Source organism: Artibeus jamaicensis, unplaced genomic scaffold, assembly GCF_021234435.1.
Source record: "Artibeus jamaicensis isolate MK-2021 breed Jamaican fruit bat unplaced genomic scaffold, CSHL_Jam_final scaffold_1689, whole genome shotgun sequence".
In the NCBI taxonomy this organism is placed as follows: Eukaryota; Metazoa; Chordata; class Mammalia; order Chiroptera; family Phyllostomidae; genus Artibeus; species Artibeus jamaicensis.
In genome coordinates, this window is record NW_026522029.1 from 14761634 (window position 1) to 14776728 (window position 15095).

General features: G+C 53.2%; 2 protein-coding genes across 2 annotated transcripts in view; one reads left to right on the plus strand and one right to left on the minus strand.

Moving 5' to 3' along the window:
- The window catches only part of SLC44A3 (solute carrier family 44 member 3), a 48348-nt gene extending 45143 nt beyond the window's left edge, over window positions 1-3205 (minus strand). The window contains exons 1-2 of the mRNA XM_037153055.2: window positions 2867-3205; window positions 179-612 (exon numbers count right to left, since the gene is read on the minus strand). Coding sequence (XP_037008950.2) covers window positions 179-430 — 252 coding nt within the window. The 5' untranslated portion in view covers window positions 431-612; window positions 2867-3205. The remainder of the gene's footprint in view (window positions 1-178; window positions 613-2866) is intronic.
- On the plus strand, window positions 2371-15036 carry MRS2 (magnesium transporter MRS2). The gene is made up of 11 exons (XM_037152949.2): window positions 2371-2651; window positions 4174-4247; window positions 6968-7004; window positions 7694-7806; window positions 9882-10055; window positions 10154-10284; window positions 10658-10774; window positions 11516-11668; window positions 11839-11956; window positions 12614-12727; window positions 13114-15036. Exons 1-11 carry the CDS (start codon window positions 2486-2488, stop codon window positions 13222-13224), a joined length of 1308 nt encoding a protein of 435 aa, XP_037008844.2. The 5' UTR covers window positions 2371-2485; the 3' UTR covers window positions 13225-15036.
- The last annotated feature ends 59 nt before the right edge of the window (window positions 15037-15095 follow it).

Below are 15095 nucleotides of genomic sequence, written 5' to 3' on the forward strand. Positions count from 1 at the left end.
TGGGGTCCGAGCGCCCCTTGACCCCCACCCCCCGCCATGATCCCCAGGGCTCTGCGCGCCAGGCGGCCTTATCTGCGGGGATTGGGACAGGTGCGTGCAGGTGGGGCCCGATCCGCACCCCCTCCCGCCCCTGGGTCCCTCCCCAGGGTCCCTTCCCTCCCCCTGGGGTGGCACTCACCAGGCTCTCGGCGCCCAGGCACCGCATCCTGAGCTCTGGGCCAGGGCTGGGGGCCCAGGCAGTGCCCGGGGCAGCTGGAGAACCTGGGGCAGAGCGGCGGGCGTGGGCACAGCGCCCCCTGGTGGCAGCCTCCGAGTGCAGACCCTGCAGGGTCGCTGGGCAGAGACTAGCCCTGTGGGGGAGAGACCCCACTGCACCCGACTGCCGGCCAGGCCTCCCCACCCACCATCTACCGTCCTCTCCGACCAGCATGGGTCCCACACAGTCGTGAGCAGGATGCAGGAAGCCTTAGCCAATCCATCACAAGAGGTGGACAGGTGCAATCCTGTGATCCTCCATGAATGGGCCAGTAGCTCTCACCTGTGCCAGATTCTGTTCTGCTTTGAAGGCATTACTGAAGAATCCACACAGCAGACACGATTGTTCTCCCTGTTCTGCATAAGAGGGAAACTGAGGCACAGCACAGGCGACAAAGCCAGCGAATGGCAGGGCATAGAGTTGAGAGCAGACACACCTGCAGACCCTCTTGAGGTGGGTCTCACGGCTCAGGCCTGGAAACTTCCACCAGGCCTTTCCCACGGCCTGTCCCAGAGACACCCAAGTCACCAGGGAGTCACAGGTGCCAGGGAAGTACAAGAATTAAAACCCTGGGGGTAGGGGGGTGGGACTGAAGTCGGCCCTCAGGTGTGAGTGCAGGCAGTGTGAGAAAGAATGGGAGGTTCTGCTCTTCTCTCCACGTTTTCTGGGGACTGCCCTTACCCACGCTTTACCATTCAAATGTCAGTGGAGTTAGAACAATGGTAGACCCGTGGCTTCCCCTCCTCCACACCCCCAGGCAACCAGGTGACTGTGTCCTGTCCGGACCTGGCTGGAGAAGTAGCGACCAGAGTAGCCTACAGGCCAGGGGAACAGGAATCCGCAGGCCAGATAACTAGACGTCTGAGGACTTAGCTCCTCTCACAAGCCCACGACTGAGTATCATCTGTCCTCTGAAACGGAACTGTTAGAGCTGGTGGGCCGAGGCTTTTAAGTAAGCATGACAGGCAGGAAGTGAGAGACGATCAGGAAAGTATACTATGAAACTAAAATGATGGCATAAAATTAGGCATAAAGTGGAATAATTAGAATATTCATTAATGTTACTTATTAATAACATGGGTGCAGCTGAACAGGTGCAGCTGAAGAGTTTGTGATTGGACAGGTGACAATTTCAGCTCCCCAGAGGCAGCAGGAAAAGGATGAAAGAAACAAAATATGGCAACTTATTTTAGATTCTAATTAATATCGGGGCTAGAACTAGAAGGGAGTAATATACAAATGGAGAGGAAGGAATATTTGAGACTAACAGAGACACATTTTAAGGTTGAAAGGTAGACATAAACCTCAGGTGGAAAGGGCAAGTCTCAAGCCAAACATACATTTCAGTTTTTAAAATACAAATTTCTTTAAAATCTGCTGGAGCAACAGACCAACTACCTAACCAGCTCTCAGCAGGATGTTGGCTCCTGGTCAGAACTTCAGATCACGCAGCTGGCCAGGCCACCAGGTGACTGCACCCTTCACGGCTCACTCCAAACACGCCGCCCCACGCCCAACACGCCCCTTGCTGCATCCACCAGTCCTTAGGAAGAATGTGCCTCATCTAAAAAACAAAAACAAAACCCCCTACAAATATCCTATTCTTGAAACACAGCAAGTATGTTTATATTATTAAGTTGGCGATAATTCTAAAAATAAAGCCTCATTGATTGCCTTGAGAAGATTTGGAGCGATTTCTCTTTCTAGAAGCATTCTGGCTTAGAGGTGCGAAAGAATGACAGACGTCAGGGTGTCACAGTTTTCCAAACATCTCAAAAAAGAGACACCAGCCTCCTCCCAGTGAAGAAAACTGCCACCTACTAAGCAGTCATTCCAAACAAGTCCACCTGAATCCGACCACCAAGTTATAAGACATGCGGAGAATAGAGGAACAAGTCAAGAGGCACCAAGGGATGCCACCAGTAACACCAAGAATGGGAAAGTCTTCTAATAATAGAAATAATCCACACAAGGGCCCCCAGGGCCAAAGTTGGACTGGACGCCTGCTGGGTGCAGGTAAACGCGCCCCACCCACCCGGAGCCCGTCCCTGCTACGTCACAGGTAAGGGACGGGAGCGCGCCCCAAGCGCCCTCCTGAGCATGCGCGGAAAGTGAGGCGCAGGCGCAGTAGGCATGGCCGTAGCTCGGGGTCGCGCGGGGCCGCTGATCTGCCAGCGTCCGGCATGACGGGCTGGACTCTCGCTTCTGCCCCCGCCTCGCTGCAGCGCCATGGAATGCCTGCGGAGGCTGCCCCGGCTCCTGCCGCGCGCGGTGGGGCAGCCCCGGCGCAGTCTGTGTGCTCTGGCCTGGGGCCTGACCCCCGGGCGCGCCACCGGACTCCTCGACGGGAGCCGGGCCGCGTCGCCCGGCGGAACCCGCGGGCCCCGCCTGGCAGGTACGGCCGCCCGTGGTGACCTCGGGCCCCTGCTCCACCACCCGCCCGCCGCCGCGCGTCCTCGGCCTCCGGCCCGGCCATGGCCCAACTCCCGGCCGGTTCTCGCCGTCCCCTGTGCAGAGCTCTCCGCCTGAGTGCTCCCCCCCCAGTCGTCAGAATTGGGCTCATTTAACTGAAATACTTGCCTTAGTTTCTCTCGCCTGTCTCCTACCTACCCCTTCCTCGCGGGTGCAGTGACATTTGTCCAGGTAACGGGTGGGAACCCACTGGAAAGGGAGACTTGGTGGTAAGAGCTGCTCGGAGAAAGAGCTAACTTGGGTTTCCAGTGCAGCCGACAGCCGGAGGCCGGGAGGAGGACGCGGACTTAGGACTGTTTCACCATTAACGTTTCCACCCATGGGAGAAGGTGGTGCTGATACTGCGGAGAAACGAGCGGCATTTAAGTGTAGCTTCTCACTCTGCAAGGTCGTCGGCTAAGTGTGCTCAGCTGTGCCTCCAACGCAGCCCGACGCCTCCCCGCTTCCCAGCTCAGTGGAGAGCCTGAGTAGGGTCCATCCCAGGTTTAGCCGATCTGATGTGTTAGGGCTTTGAGATCCAGAACCTCATCCTGGTAGCGCTTCACGTGACTGATCATTGCTGATTTACGCTCTGCCGCTCACCTCGGCTCAGCTGAGCCTTAGCGCGCAGTTTGTATTTTGCAAAAGGGTAACAAGCCTCAGCTGCTAACCAGCTCCACGAATCATTGAAAGTATGTAACGAGAAGGAATAGGATCATCACATTCTCAGAGTCAGGGGATTACTGTGGAAGCATGAAATAACGTGGTATTTTTACACTGCTGCCCTTGTGTTTATTATTTTTAAACTGGTTTTCTTGTTAGATACTAAATTTACTTGACAGTACTTCAGAGCTCACCTCAACTCAACCTAATCAGGTGTTTTAAATTTATTTTCACATAAAGATTTGTCTTCATCCCAGTTCACTGAGGTCTGCATCCCAGTTCAGGTGGCTATTTTATAAGCAGTAACAACAAAGTGTTTCTGTGGAAAATAAGTTATTACAAAGAAGTAAAGCTTGTAGGTTGCATGACCTACAGGTCAAGCAAATAATCCTGATATTGGGATGCTGAAAACTCAGCAGTACTTGGGATCTGTTTTCTAAAATATATCTACCAAATAATTTGCATGAAGAGCCTTAGTAAATCATGCAAAAAATGTATTTTCTTTTTGTCTCAGAACACTGATATACAGTTGTTCATCCACCTCAGATAATTTTGAAGGAAAAGGGTGTTTGTAATGCATAATTATTCTACTGCCTCACCTGAGCCATTTTAAAAATCATTCCCTGTTAAACCTAACATTATCACTTACAAATATTAAAATGCACAAATGTTTCTTTTTCCCTCTAGGAAAAGGTTAAAAAAATAACAAAATAGTGTGATGACCACATACTATGAGTGTGTATCTAAGCTCCATGTGAAAACCAGTTGTGTGATCACAAGGAATTCTCTAATTCATTCTGCAGGTGAAATGCACCAGTTAAGAACGTCTGATGTCTCTCAGGCCACGTTAGCCAGTGTGGCCCCGGTGTTTACCGTGGTGAGTACATGTGGTTCATGTGATAACTTAGAATAAATACTTCTCACACTTTACTACGTCAGCTGGGTTGGACTGGTTGGCCGAGATTTACTAATTTTTTGCTTTATAATCATTATAGTTCTGAGTCTTGGTGCCTTTGTGTTTCACTCAATCAGTGATACCCCACCAATGACTCGGAGCCCTTTAGTACCGAACCAGGTCGTCCGAATCACAGGGCAGCACTTCCTACCCCAGTGCAGGCACGCCTCGGAGATGTGGCAGGTCAGTTCCAGCCACCGCAGTAGTGCTAGTGTTGCAATAAAGCAGATCATCTTTTTGCTGGTGGAGGGTCTTGCCTTCACTCTGTAAAAAACATACATGTGAGGTGTAATCAAGCCAAGAAAATAAAACGAGACCTGTCGGTTCTCAGGATTTCCAGTGAATCCATTAAGTCCTTGAAGCCTGTTACTGTGGAGGGGTTTGCCCTGTGCTGCACCACATTAGCATGTGCAGAAGCACTTTGCAGGCCACACAGCGTGGTATTTAGGGGTGCGTGCTTTGAAGGGCATGGCCTCTGCCACTGTGAAATGGGTAAAGAATAAAATAACGCAACTTAATCTGAAATGGGTCAAGAAGAAGTGAATAAAACAACGAGACTCGTGTGCATCACACACATATTTAGAGAGATAAATAAGGCCATTGGGGCAAAGTGTTAACAGTGACTAGGTGAGAGTTACATGGGAATTGGTTGTAATAGTCTTGCATCTTTTTTTGTAGGAAGTTTAATTTTAAAAATGTGTGTTTGCTTTGAGCCAGAGTTCCTAAATTTACATCTCAGCCCTGTCTTTTATCATTAACAGGTGGACTTGGAAGAGTTATGGTAACATCATTGTGCCTCAGTTTGCTCACCTGTAAAGTAGGGATAATGGTACCTACTTTATAGAATTATTGTAAGGTTTACATTAAACTCATGTGTAAACCCTTAGAATGTAAGGTTTACATTAACTCACGTGTAAATCCTTCACACGTGGTAAGCATTCACTAGATATCAGGCATTATAATTACTATTATTTAGGCTTATTAACATGACTTTTTCTTTATAAACTATATATGTACAACAAAATAGCCCCAGAATGACATGTTAAAGTTTTTACTGTTATTCAGTGTTCCAGAAAGTTGGCCAGTTTAGCTACACAAGAATACAAAAATCAGATGCTGAATATTGAAAGCAGGTTCTTTGCAGGTGAAATCATTGTCCACCAAGAGCAGTTAAGAAAATCAGTTGATGCTACTTGAAATAATGAGACTTTAGAAAGAGAACTAATAAGCTCACTTTTAATGTGAGTTACATTACAAGGTAAACATTTTAAGAAATCATAGTTTGTATGGCCTTCTATTTCAAATCAGAAAAATCCCATTAAGCTCTGGCTGGTGTGGCTCAATAGATTGAGCCCAGGCCTGTAAACCAAAGGGTCGCTAGTTTGATTCCCAGTCAGGGCACATGCCTGGGTTGTGAGTCAGGTCCCCAGTAGGGGGCATGTGAGAGGCAACCACACATTGATGTTTCTCTTCCTCTCCTTCCCTTCCCCCCTCTCTCTAAAGATAAATAAAATCTTTAAGAAAAAGGAAAATCCCATTAAAATGACAGCTAAATATTGAGTTGCAGAAATATTTAGTATATTAAGCTGCAAGTGGAGGAGAGACTGCAAAGGAGAGTATCTAACGTGAGTGTATTTAATAGGAAAAGACTGAAAGAACAGTCATTGGTAAAAATATTAGCATGTTCTCTAAAATTTGTCATCTCAGGTGATTCGTTTTACTTATTTTGAAATGTTCTGCAGCGGATGTATGTACGCATGAAGCACATTTGAGGAAGAAAGCTAGCCTGTTGCACAAACACCAAGCTTCCCTCTAAGCGTGCAGGCACACTTCCCTTTAACGACGATGCGCTGTGGCGCTCTCTGCATGTTCATGCCCATCGCGTCTTTGCCGAGGAGCACCCAGCTGGGAGGTGCATTGTGGGCTTTGGTTTTGTGAGTGCCACAGCATGCACGTCTCCAGGGTAATTCCCCCGACTTGTGTTGCATCCACCACCATGTCTGAGAGTCTTTCTGAAAATACGTGTGGGATATTAATTATTGCGCCCCAGCACGTCACGACTTATGGACCATATTAGTGGACATCTCCAAACTTGACTGTTGACAAGTGTTGCAGAAAAACGCTTCCTCTGCTTCTCAGGAGATAAGTGCGTTTTCTGCTTCATGTCCTCTCTCCAAACTGTCAGAAGAGGTCTTTTCTGTAAATCTTAATTTGACAATGCCCACCAGCGACCTCACAGCCTCCCTAGACGCTTGAGTCACCGGATGGGCACAGTCGGCCTTGAGTGTGTGGCAGCTCCGGTGCGAGGTCCGCCTGGGCTCAGAGCCTCGCGAGCTCCGGTGCTGGTGGCGTCTCCGGGGCCCCGCAGACGCAGGTCCCGCGCCATCTCCTGGCGTTGGCCTTTTTACAATCGGTGTCACCTGGTAACAAAACTTGATCACGTTTCCAAGACCGACGTAGAGATTCAACCCACGTCAGCTCTGTCCAGCGAAGGGAAGGGAGTTTTCCGGCCTTGACCCTCAGGAAGGGTCCGTATCCGCGTTTGTGACTCCGTGCGGTACTTGCTACTGCGTCGTCTAACAGCACGAAGAGCATACGAGTTTGGGAGGAAGTGATACTTTGTTTTTCTTTTCTCTCTCCAGACGAGATTTGACAAAGAAGGAAAGGTCACTTCTTTCGGTAAGTACATTTGACCTGCTTCTAAATCCCCTTTGAGATCCGTGAATACGGGATCCACCGGAAATGCGGCGGGTGCGCATGCGCAGGGGCCTTTCTTCAGCGTCTGCCCCTCGGTCCCCGTCCGGACTGGCGCACAGGGCCGGCCACGGTCTCCGCGCGGCCACGGCACCTTGCCAGCACGTGACGGGCGCAGGCCTGCTCCCCGGGTCTCTGCTTTGGTCTCCCTCCACTCCCGTCCTCAGAGCGCCCGCCCGGACCGCGGGCTTTCGCTGGTGCAGATCGAGCTCTCCCCGGTGGCGGCGCCCGTGTCCCGAGTCCTTTTGCTGGTGGCACTTTCTCTGAGGGGACTTTCGGTGCCAGGCAGAGTGAGCGAGGACTGACTTGTTCTTGTCTTGTGTTTGTGCAAGAAGAATGAGAAGTGGACTTACCTCTTCACAGATTTAAAATACTGGAGACGATAACGTAATGGCAAACAAGTAGAAATTGAGTTTTGTACAATTCCAGTTAGGAAAGGTGGCGGGTCTGTGAAGCCGGGGTTGACCCGGCGCGTCCCCAAGAGGCACAGCTGTGGCCTTCACTGCTGTGGCCTTCACTGCGGGCGCGGGGAGAACGGGGCGCAGCAGCGACGGGGCTCGGGGGCGCGCGCAGACACGCGCACACGCGCGCTGAGGAGGCCGCCTGTCTTCCAGAGAGAAAGAAGACCGACCTGTACCAGGAGCTGGGCCTGCAGGCGCGCGACCTGCGGTTCCAGCACCCGATGAGCATCACCACCAGGAACAACCGGATCATCCTGCGGATGGAGGTGAGGGCGCCCTCCGCGCGGCCCCCGGAGACGTGGCCCACAGGCCGCCCTACAGTGTCACTCTTCTAACGTGAAAGATGCCAGTTTTCTCTAGAATACATTTCTAATTTCATACTGTTCTCTTATTAACTATAATTTAATTTTCAAAGTTCAAAAATTTCTAAATTGCAATGAACATACAATATTTTATTAGTTTCAGGTGTGCAGCATAGGGCTCAGCCACTTACATAGCTCACAAAACGGTCCCCGTTAGGCCGAGCCCCCACCCGGCCCTGCACAGCTGCTGCACCACCGACTGCGTTCCGTGTGCTGGCCCGCACGCCCGTGACCGTTTCCGTGACCGTTTCCATGACCGGCAGTTCATACTTCTCCATCCAGCCCTCCTCCTCTCCCATCCGCATCCAGCAGTTTGTTCTGTGTCTGAGTTTCTGCGTTGTTTGTTCTGTTTCTGTGGGTTCCACGCATAAGAGAAGCCATATGGTGCTTGTCTCTCTGTCTGAGTTACTCCACTTACCATGATACCTGCTAGGTCGATCTCTGTTGTCGCAAATGGCAAGGTTGCGTTCTTTGCTATGGCGGAGTAGTAGTGTGTTGTGCGCATGCACCAGACCTCGTCCACTCGTCTGTCAGCAGACGCAGGCAGCTTCCATCACCCGGCTGTTGTCAATAACGACAATAACGCTGCAGTGAACGTGAGGGTGCAGGTGTCCTTTCGAGTAGGTGTGTTGTGTTCTTCAGACGCATTCCCAGAAGTGGAATTACTGTGTCATAGACAGAACCATTTTTAGTTTTTGAGGAAACCCCGTACTGTTTCCCAATGGCTGCCCCAGTCCGCATTCCCACCCACAGTGCTCCAGGGCTCCCTCTTCCCCACCTCTCCCCACCTCTCCCCACCTCTCCCCACCTCCCCCCACCTCCCCCCACCTCTCCCCACCTCTCCCCACCTCTCCCCACCTCTCCCCACCTCTCCCCACCTCTCCCCACCTCTCCCCACCTCCCCCCACCTCCCCCCACCTCCCCCCACCTCCCCCCACCTCCCCCCCTCCTCACCAGCACTTGTTGTTTGTGGATTAATTGATGACAGCCGTTCTGGCAGGTGTGAGGTGATATCTTGTGGCTTTAATTTGCATTTCTCTGGTGATTAGTGATGTTGAACATCTTTTTATACACTTACTGGCCATCTGTATGTCCTCTTTGGAGAAATGTCTACTTGGATACTGTGCCCATTTTTTTTTTTAATTCTCATCTGAGAATGTCTTGATTTTTAGAGAGAGTAAAAGAAAGAAAGAGAGAGACACATCAATTGGTTGCCTCCCGTCCATGCCTTGAAGAGATGGAACCCACAACCTTTTGGTGCATAGGACCACACTCCAGGCAACTGAGCCACCTGGCCAGGGCTCCCTGCTAATCGTTAACCACCACATGTGGGTGTGGGACCTGCCCCTGCTACCAGTCTGGTCATGGCTTCTTCCTGTCCTTAGTTACAGGGCTTGTGTTCAGGTGGTCTTGAGGCAGTTCTCAGGGTGGTGGTTCTGCAGTTACATGTAATTTTGATGTGGTTGTGGGAGGAGGCGAGCACAGTGTGTGCCTGTGCCGCCATCTTGACCAGAAGTCCATCAGGTTCTAAATTAGAGCTTAATCTGATGTTGCATCTGCATAATTTCAAATTGGTTCAGTATGTTTTGGTGATATTTCAAAAAGGAAACATTACCATTTCAGCCAAAGTAATCATGATTAAATTTTAAAGTGTAACTGAATTTGTGACTTTTAATACCATATCCTGTTTCCTTTGTTTTCTGTTTTCCTCATGATTACCTTAAGGTCTTAATAAATATATAATTTTTTAAATGGCAGGTCCGTTGAGAGTGAGCTCAAGGTATCAAGACTTACATATATTTTAGGCTTCTTTGCTTTTAAAAAACAGAGTACGGAAAACAAATGAACAGTTTAGGCTTAATCCAGATTTGAGAGTATTAAAGCCTGTTTCATGAATGTTATTTTTTTCCTACCGCTTGGTAACTTTGCAAATATGTGTGTGTGAACGTATATCCATATATCTTTTTTTCCCCCCACAGTATTTGAAAGCTGTGATAACTCCAGAGTGTCTTCTGATACTAGATTACCGTAATTTAAATCTGGAGCAGTGGCTATTCCGGGAGCTCCCTGCACAGTTGGCCGGAGAAGGTCAGCTGGTCACGTACCCTTTACCTTTCGAGTTCAGAGCCATGGAAGCACTCTTGCAGTATCGGGTAAGCTTGTGCGTGTGGCGTCTGGCACCTGTTCTGGTCAGCGCGCTGCTGAGCTGGAAGGCAGCTTGGTGGTGGTGAAAGGCCGCGTTGTTTTGTAGATCAGCACACTTCAGGGGAAACTGAGCGTGTTGGAGCCCCGGATCCTTGACACGCTGGAAGCGTTAGTGGACCCCAAACACTCCTCTGTGGACAGAAGCAAACTGCACGTCTTACTGCAAAATGGCAAAAGGTAAAACAGCTGTCTTACACTTCTCTTAGTTTTCACACTGAAATGTGTAGCAGGAACTCAAGTACAGATGAGTGTGACTATTACCTATTTTTAAAATACCGGCTGCCCTTGCCAATGGCAGTGACCTCCTGTGAGTGCCATCAGAGTGGGAGCGTGGCCTCGGCAGGTGCTGTGCCGAGGGCGCAGGGCGACACGGAGGAGAGCCAGGGCCGCTCTGTGAGGTGGCTGTGGCTGGGAAGTGGCTCTTAGTCTGCATGTCTCACACACGGTTGTTCGCCGCAAGTGTGTGAGTGGGTCAGAATGTGCTGTTTGCATGGCGAGGCGTGTCTGTAAGTTCACGGCACTGACCCTGTCTGTGCACCCGCTCCCCTAGCCTGTCTGAGCTGGAGACAGACGTGAAGATGTTCAAGGAGTCCCTCCTGGAGATCCTGGACGAGGAGGAGCTGCTGGAGGAGCTCTGCCTCACCAAGTGGAGCGACCCCGACGTCTTGTGAGTGCGCACACCCCTCTGCGGCTGCTCGCGGGGGCTACTCACAGCCCGCAGGACACCTCTGTCTCCTGTGGACTCGGAAGCCATTTCCCCTTCTGGGCCACTCCAGGCCCGTGTTTACTTTTCGAGGGCTCCGAGTGTCTCGTGTGTGTTCTCTGTAGCCCAGTATCAAGAGATTAATGCACTCTGTAATGTGCGTGGTTTACACAGCCTGACCAGACTTTTACGTGTTATCTATAGTCCGATAGATAAAAATGGTTCTTCCAGCAGAAAGGTCTGGTGGCAGAAACTGGAGCACACCTGTCCCTCTCGTTTGCTTGCCAACCTTCTGCTGGGTGGCGGGTACAGGGGGCGCTGGGGCCTGTGTGTCGGTGGCGTCCGTCTATGGGAAGGACCTGTGGCCACCTGGGGGGGGAAATGCTGTGTGCGTGCATTGTGAGTCTTTGGTTTTGTTTTCCCTGGTCGGTGCTACTTTGTACCAGTTTGTCAGCATTCGCATGTCACATTTTCCTGTCACTAGTAGTGCGGTGGGCTCACTGTCCTATGCAGGGCAGGAGCCTGTGTCTGGGACTTGCCCAGGGTCAGGGACACTGCCACCCACAGCCTGGCCCCAGTCACATACGGATTGGCGTCACGTGTGCTCACTGGTGGCTGAGTACGACGTGCGGACCTGGGGTGTGGGTCCCGAGGGTGTGGCGCCCCCACGGGGCTTGCGGGTGACGTGCGCCCTTGTGATTGGAGTGAGCAGAGCAGCACCGGCATCGACCACGCGGAGGAGATGGAGCTGCTGCTGGAGAACTGCTACCGGCTGGCCGAGGACCTGTCCAACGCGGCCCGCGAGCTGCGGGCGCTGATCGACGACTCCCAGAGCGTCATCTTCCTCAACCTGGACAGGTGGGCGCGCCGCGGGGCCTCCGGTCTCTGTGGGGGGCGCTTACGTGAGGTGCTCCGGCGAGCAGGGAAGCCCCCCTGTCACCCTCGCCTCTGGGTGGCCGTGTGTCCTCTGAGGTCAGGGCTCAGTCCCCGGGTCATCAGTGCCCACGATCTCACTGTTGTTCCTCCAGCCACCGCAACGTCATGATGAGGCTGAACTTGCAGTTGACCATGGGGACCTTCTCTCTCTCGCTGTTCGGACTCATTGGAGTTGCTTTTGGGATGAATTTGGAATCCTCCCTTGAAGAGGTGAGAATCTATTCGATAGCTTAGGGGTTTATTTTTCAAGGGTTTGAAGACCACTCTGAGGCAGAGGTAGGCGTAGCAGAGACTCGGATGGAAAGAGAAAGTGGGGCGACGGGGACAGGGTGCTGGAAGCAGAGGGGACCCCATGCATGACAGCGGCAGGAGCGAGCCAGCTGCTGAGGACTGGCGGGTCCGAGTGGTGGGAGGGATATGTGGGGGCGTGTCCGCTTGTGCAGTGCGGTGAGGGTTTGATTTGTTTTTTTGTGGTTGAAAACCAGTCGGAGATTTTGAGCTCAAACCCAGACAGTTGGAAAGTTCAGAAGCAGCCATGTTCTCCTGCAGTGTCGACCGACCCTGCGTGTCCAGACGGTGCTTCCGGGGCCTCTGAGGAGCCCCCAGCCCGCGGCCCTGGAGCCCTTGTGTCGGCCCCGCCCTCCTCCCACACCATCTTGGTCACGGGCCACCTTCATGGACACGACTCGCTGCACAAGGAGACCCACCTTGTACCTGACGCCCGTCCCCCACAGGCAGGGCAGGGCCTGTGCAGAGCCCTTGCTGATCCTTCGTGCTCCTTTGTAAACTCCGGGGCAGCACTGGGTCGGGAAGCTCCAGGGGCGAGAACCCACCTTCGGGGCTGATCTGGGCTGTGCTCTCTTGCAGGACCACCGAGTGTTCTGGCTGATCACGGGCGTCATGTTCATGGGCAGCGGCCTGATCTGGAGGCGGCTGCTGTCGTTCCTCGGGCGGCAGCTGGAAGCGCCTTTGCCTCCCGCGGTACGAAGGCTGCGGGTCCGGGCAGGAGGGCAGCGGGGTCGCAGCCTCCCCCGTGTGCCGCCTGCCGGCTAGACCGGCCCTGCCCCCGCCCCCCACCTCGTGGTGTGGGGGGGGGGGGTTAAAGACGGCGATGCGAGTAGAGCACAGTGCCCGGCCCCCGAGACAAGTTAGAAATGCTTCCTCTGTGCGGCGCACGTGGCAGGTGTTACACCCCCGGACAGACGCTAGTGGTCCCTAACCAGAACTCAGCTGTGGACACGTGGCGTCCACTCGCAGGCGGCGCCGCTGGGCGAGCCCCCTTCTCCCAGCCGTTTCGGAGGTCACCTGACCGGGGCCTTCCTCCCCTCCCAGACACAGGCTGACACGCTGTTCCTGGCTCTCTGCAGGTGGCCTCTTTACCCAGGAAGACCCCGCAGGCAGACAGAAGGACGGACGCGAGACACAGCCTCCGGCCAGACGGACTGGGGCCCGACAGGAGTGTCCTCACGACCCGGTGAAAATGCGGTCTTGTGCGGGTGTCGCAGGAGAGTCCTGCTACTTTTACAGAATCAGGAGTTTGGAAAAGTCACTGGTATTTAAGTTACATTGTCTGATGATAAAACAGGGCAGCAACAGTCCTGGAACGTCACCGCTTTTCGGAATTTGAGTAAACCAAAGTACTTGCTTTGTAAGAGGCCAGAATTCTACTCGGCCAACCTGGAGAGCCGTTTCTGTAGACTGAGACCCGAGGGGCTGACCTGGCAGTGGGGTGACTGTGTAGATCTTACTTTGTCTTACTTTGTGCCTGTGGAGGAAAGTCGAGTTTCAGGCTCAGCGCAGCTGGGATGCTGGACAGACCCCCGCGTGAGCCACATGGCCACAGCTCTCAGGGTGGGCGCCTGTCCTGCCCCTCCTGTCAGGTGGCAGGACGGCCACCAGATGACAGGTTGGCCTTAACCCCGACTCAGGCGGCCTGTGCTCTGAGCCCCCAGCCTCCTTTTCTCATGCCCGCCCCCTTGTTGTTGTGGAGGCGATGACAGCTGCAGGTGGGTTCCAGTTGGTGAGCGGACTTGGCGAGGGTCTCCGTTCTGTCGCTGGTTTGTAGCTGCTTTGGTCGGCCCCTATCCTGCAGGTGGAGGTGTCCGCACCCCCCGCCCAGAACAAAACCGTGTGGCCCCAACCCCGTGTCCCCCCTCAGGCTGGCAGGAGGGTGGGAACGCTGGGCCCGCAGCCCGCTTTGTTCCCACAGCCAGCGCTCTGGGGTCGGAAGGAGCCGCCGACCCCTGCCGGTCTTGGGGGGGGGGCTGCTCTCCGCAGCCGCAGCCCAGCCGCAGTGGGGGGGCAACACCGCTAGGTGCTGTCGGAGGAGGTGGCGCTGGGGCCATTGACCAGGGGTCTGGTGACAGGAGTAAAAATGCCGTTCCTGCAGCCGATCTGAGAGAACAGGCAAGGTCCCCTGCAGTCTGCTGGGGCCCTGGGCTGTGGCTGACGGCACCGGCCGGCATCTCGGGTCTGGGGGACAGCAGATTCCACAGGGCGCGCTGCTGCCGAGTGTGGCCGTGTTACTGTGGAACAGTAACTACCACTGAACCGTGACAGCGCACAGAACTTGGGGTGACTGCCGTCGGTCACACAGCGGGTCTGGGCTTTTCCTCCCAGCGCCGGTTTGTAGCTTTGGGTAAAGTGGTTGTGTCTTGGCAAGACCAGGGAAAACCATGCACCTACCTCACAAGTGTGACACAGGGACTCACTGACGTGAGAGGTGGGAGTCCAGCCAAGGTTCCCATGGAGCCCATGCCCAGCGTGTACCGAGTTTGGTGGTTTTAAGTTCTGAATTAAACACAGCACCACCTGCTCTTTGAAAGTAGGTGACAGAAAATCAGGGGCTCGGTTAGGTGGGGCGGCAGGCGGCCCTGTCCCAGGTGCCACGCACACGCACAGGGGGCCCAGGAGCTGGGTGTGGAAGGCCTCTCAGACATGGGGCGTGATGTCTCCGGTGCCCTTCCATGGCCTCACCTCAACTGGCAGGCTGTGGGAACTGAAAGCTACTGACGGTGGTGAGTTATTCCAAAGTTGTGCGTAGCCATTTTTGGAATTGCAATAGCAAACTCACACTTTAGGCATAGGGTTTGAGTAATACCTGTGGAGGCGGGTCTGCTGGGCAGAGCCAGCGCGGGGTGCCCCCACCTCCGCCTGCCCAGCCCACCTGCCTGAGCCAGTACCCCCGAGTGGTGCCTATCCTCTGGCCTTAAAGACAGTTGCATAGAAAGAAATTGCAAATATATGAAAATGTGATCTGATATCTTGAAATAAAGGAAATTTTGCGGTAAGTTGTACAAGTTCATATTTGTGTTGAGAAAAAGAAAAGTACAGCATATTTTCATTCAGA

Excerpts from the sequence above, each read along its gene's own strand:
- MRS2 (XM_037152949.2), top strand. The coding sequence starts at position 2,486 with ATGGAATGCCTGCGGAGGCTGCCCCGGCTCCTGCCGCGCGCGGTGGGG. Across the intron at positions 4,248-6,967 it reads TGGCCCCGGTGTTTACCGTG|ACGAGATTTGACAAAGAAGG; the intron begins GTGAGTACATGT and ends TTCTCTCTCCAG. Across the intron at positions 12,728-13,113 it reads AAGCGCCTTTGCCTCCCGCG|GTGGCCTCTTTACCCAGGAA; the intron begins GTACGAAGGCTG and ends GGCTCTCTGCAG.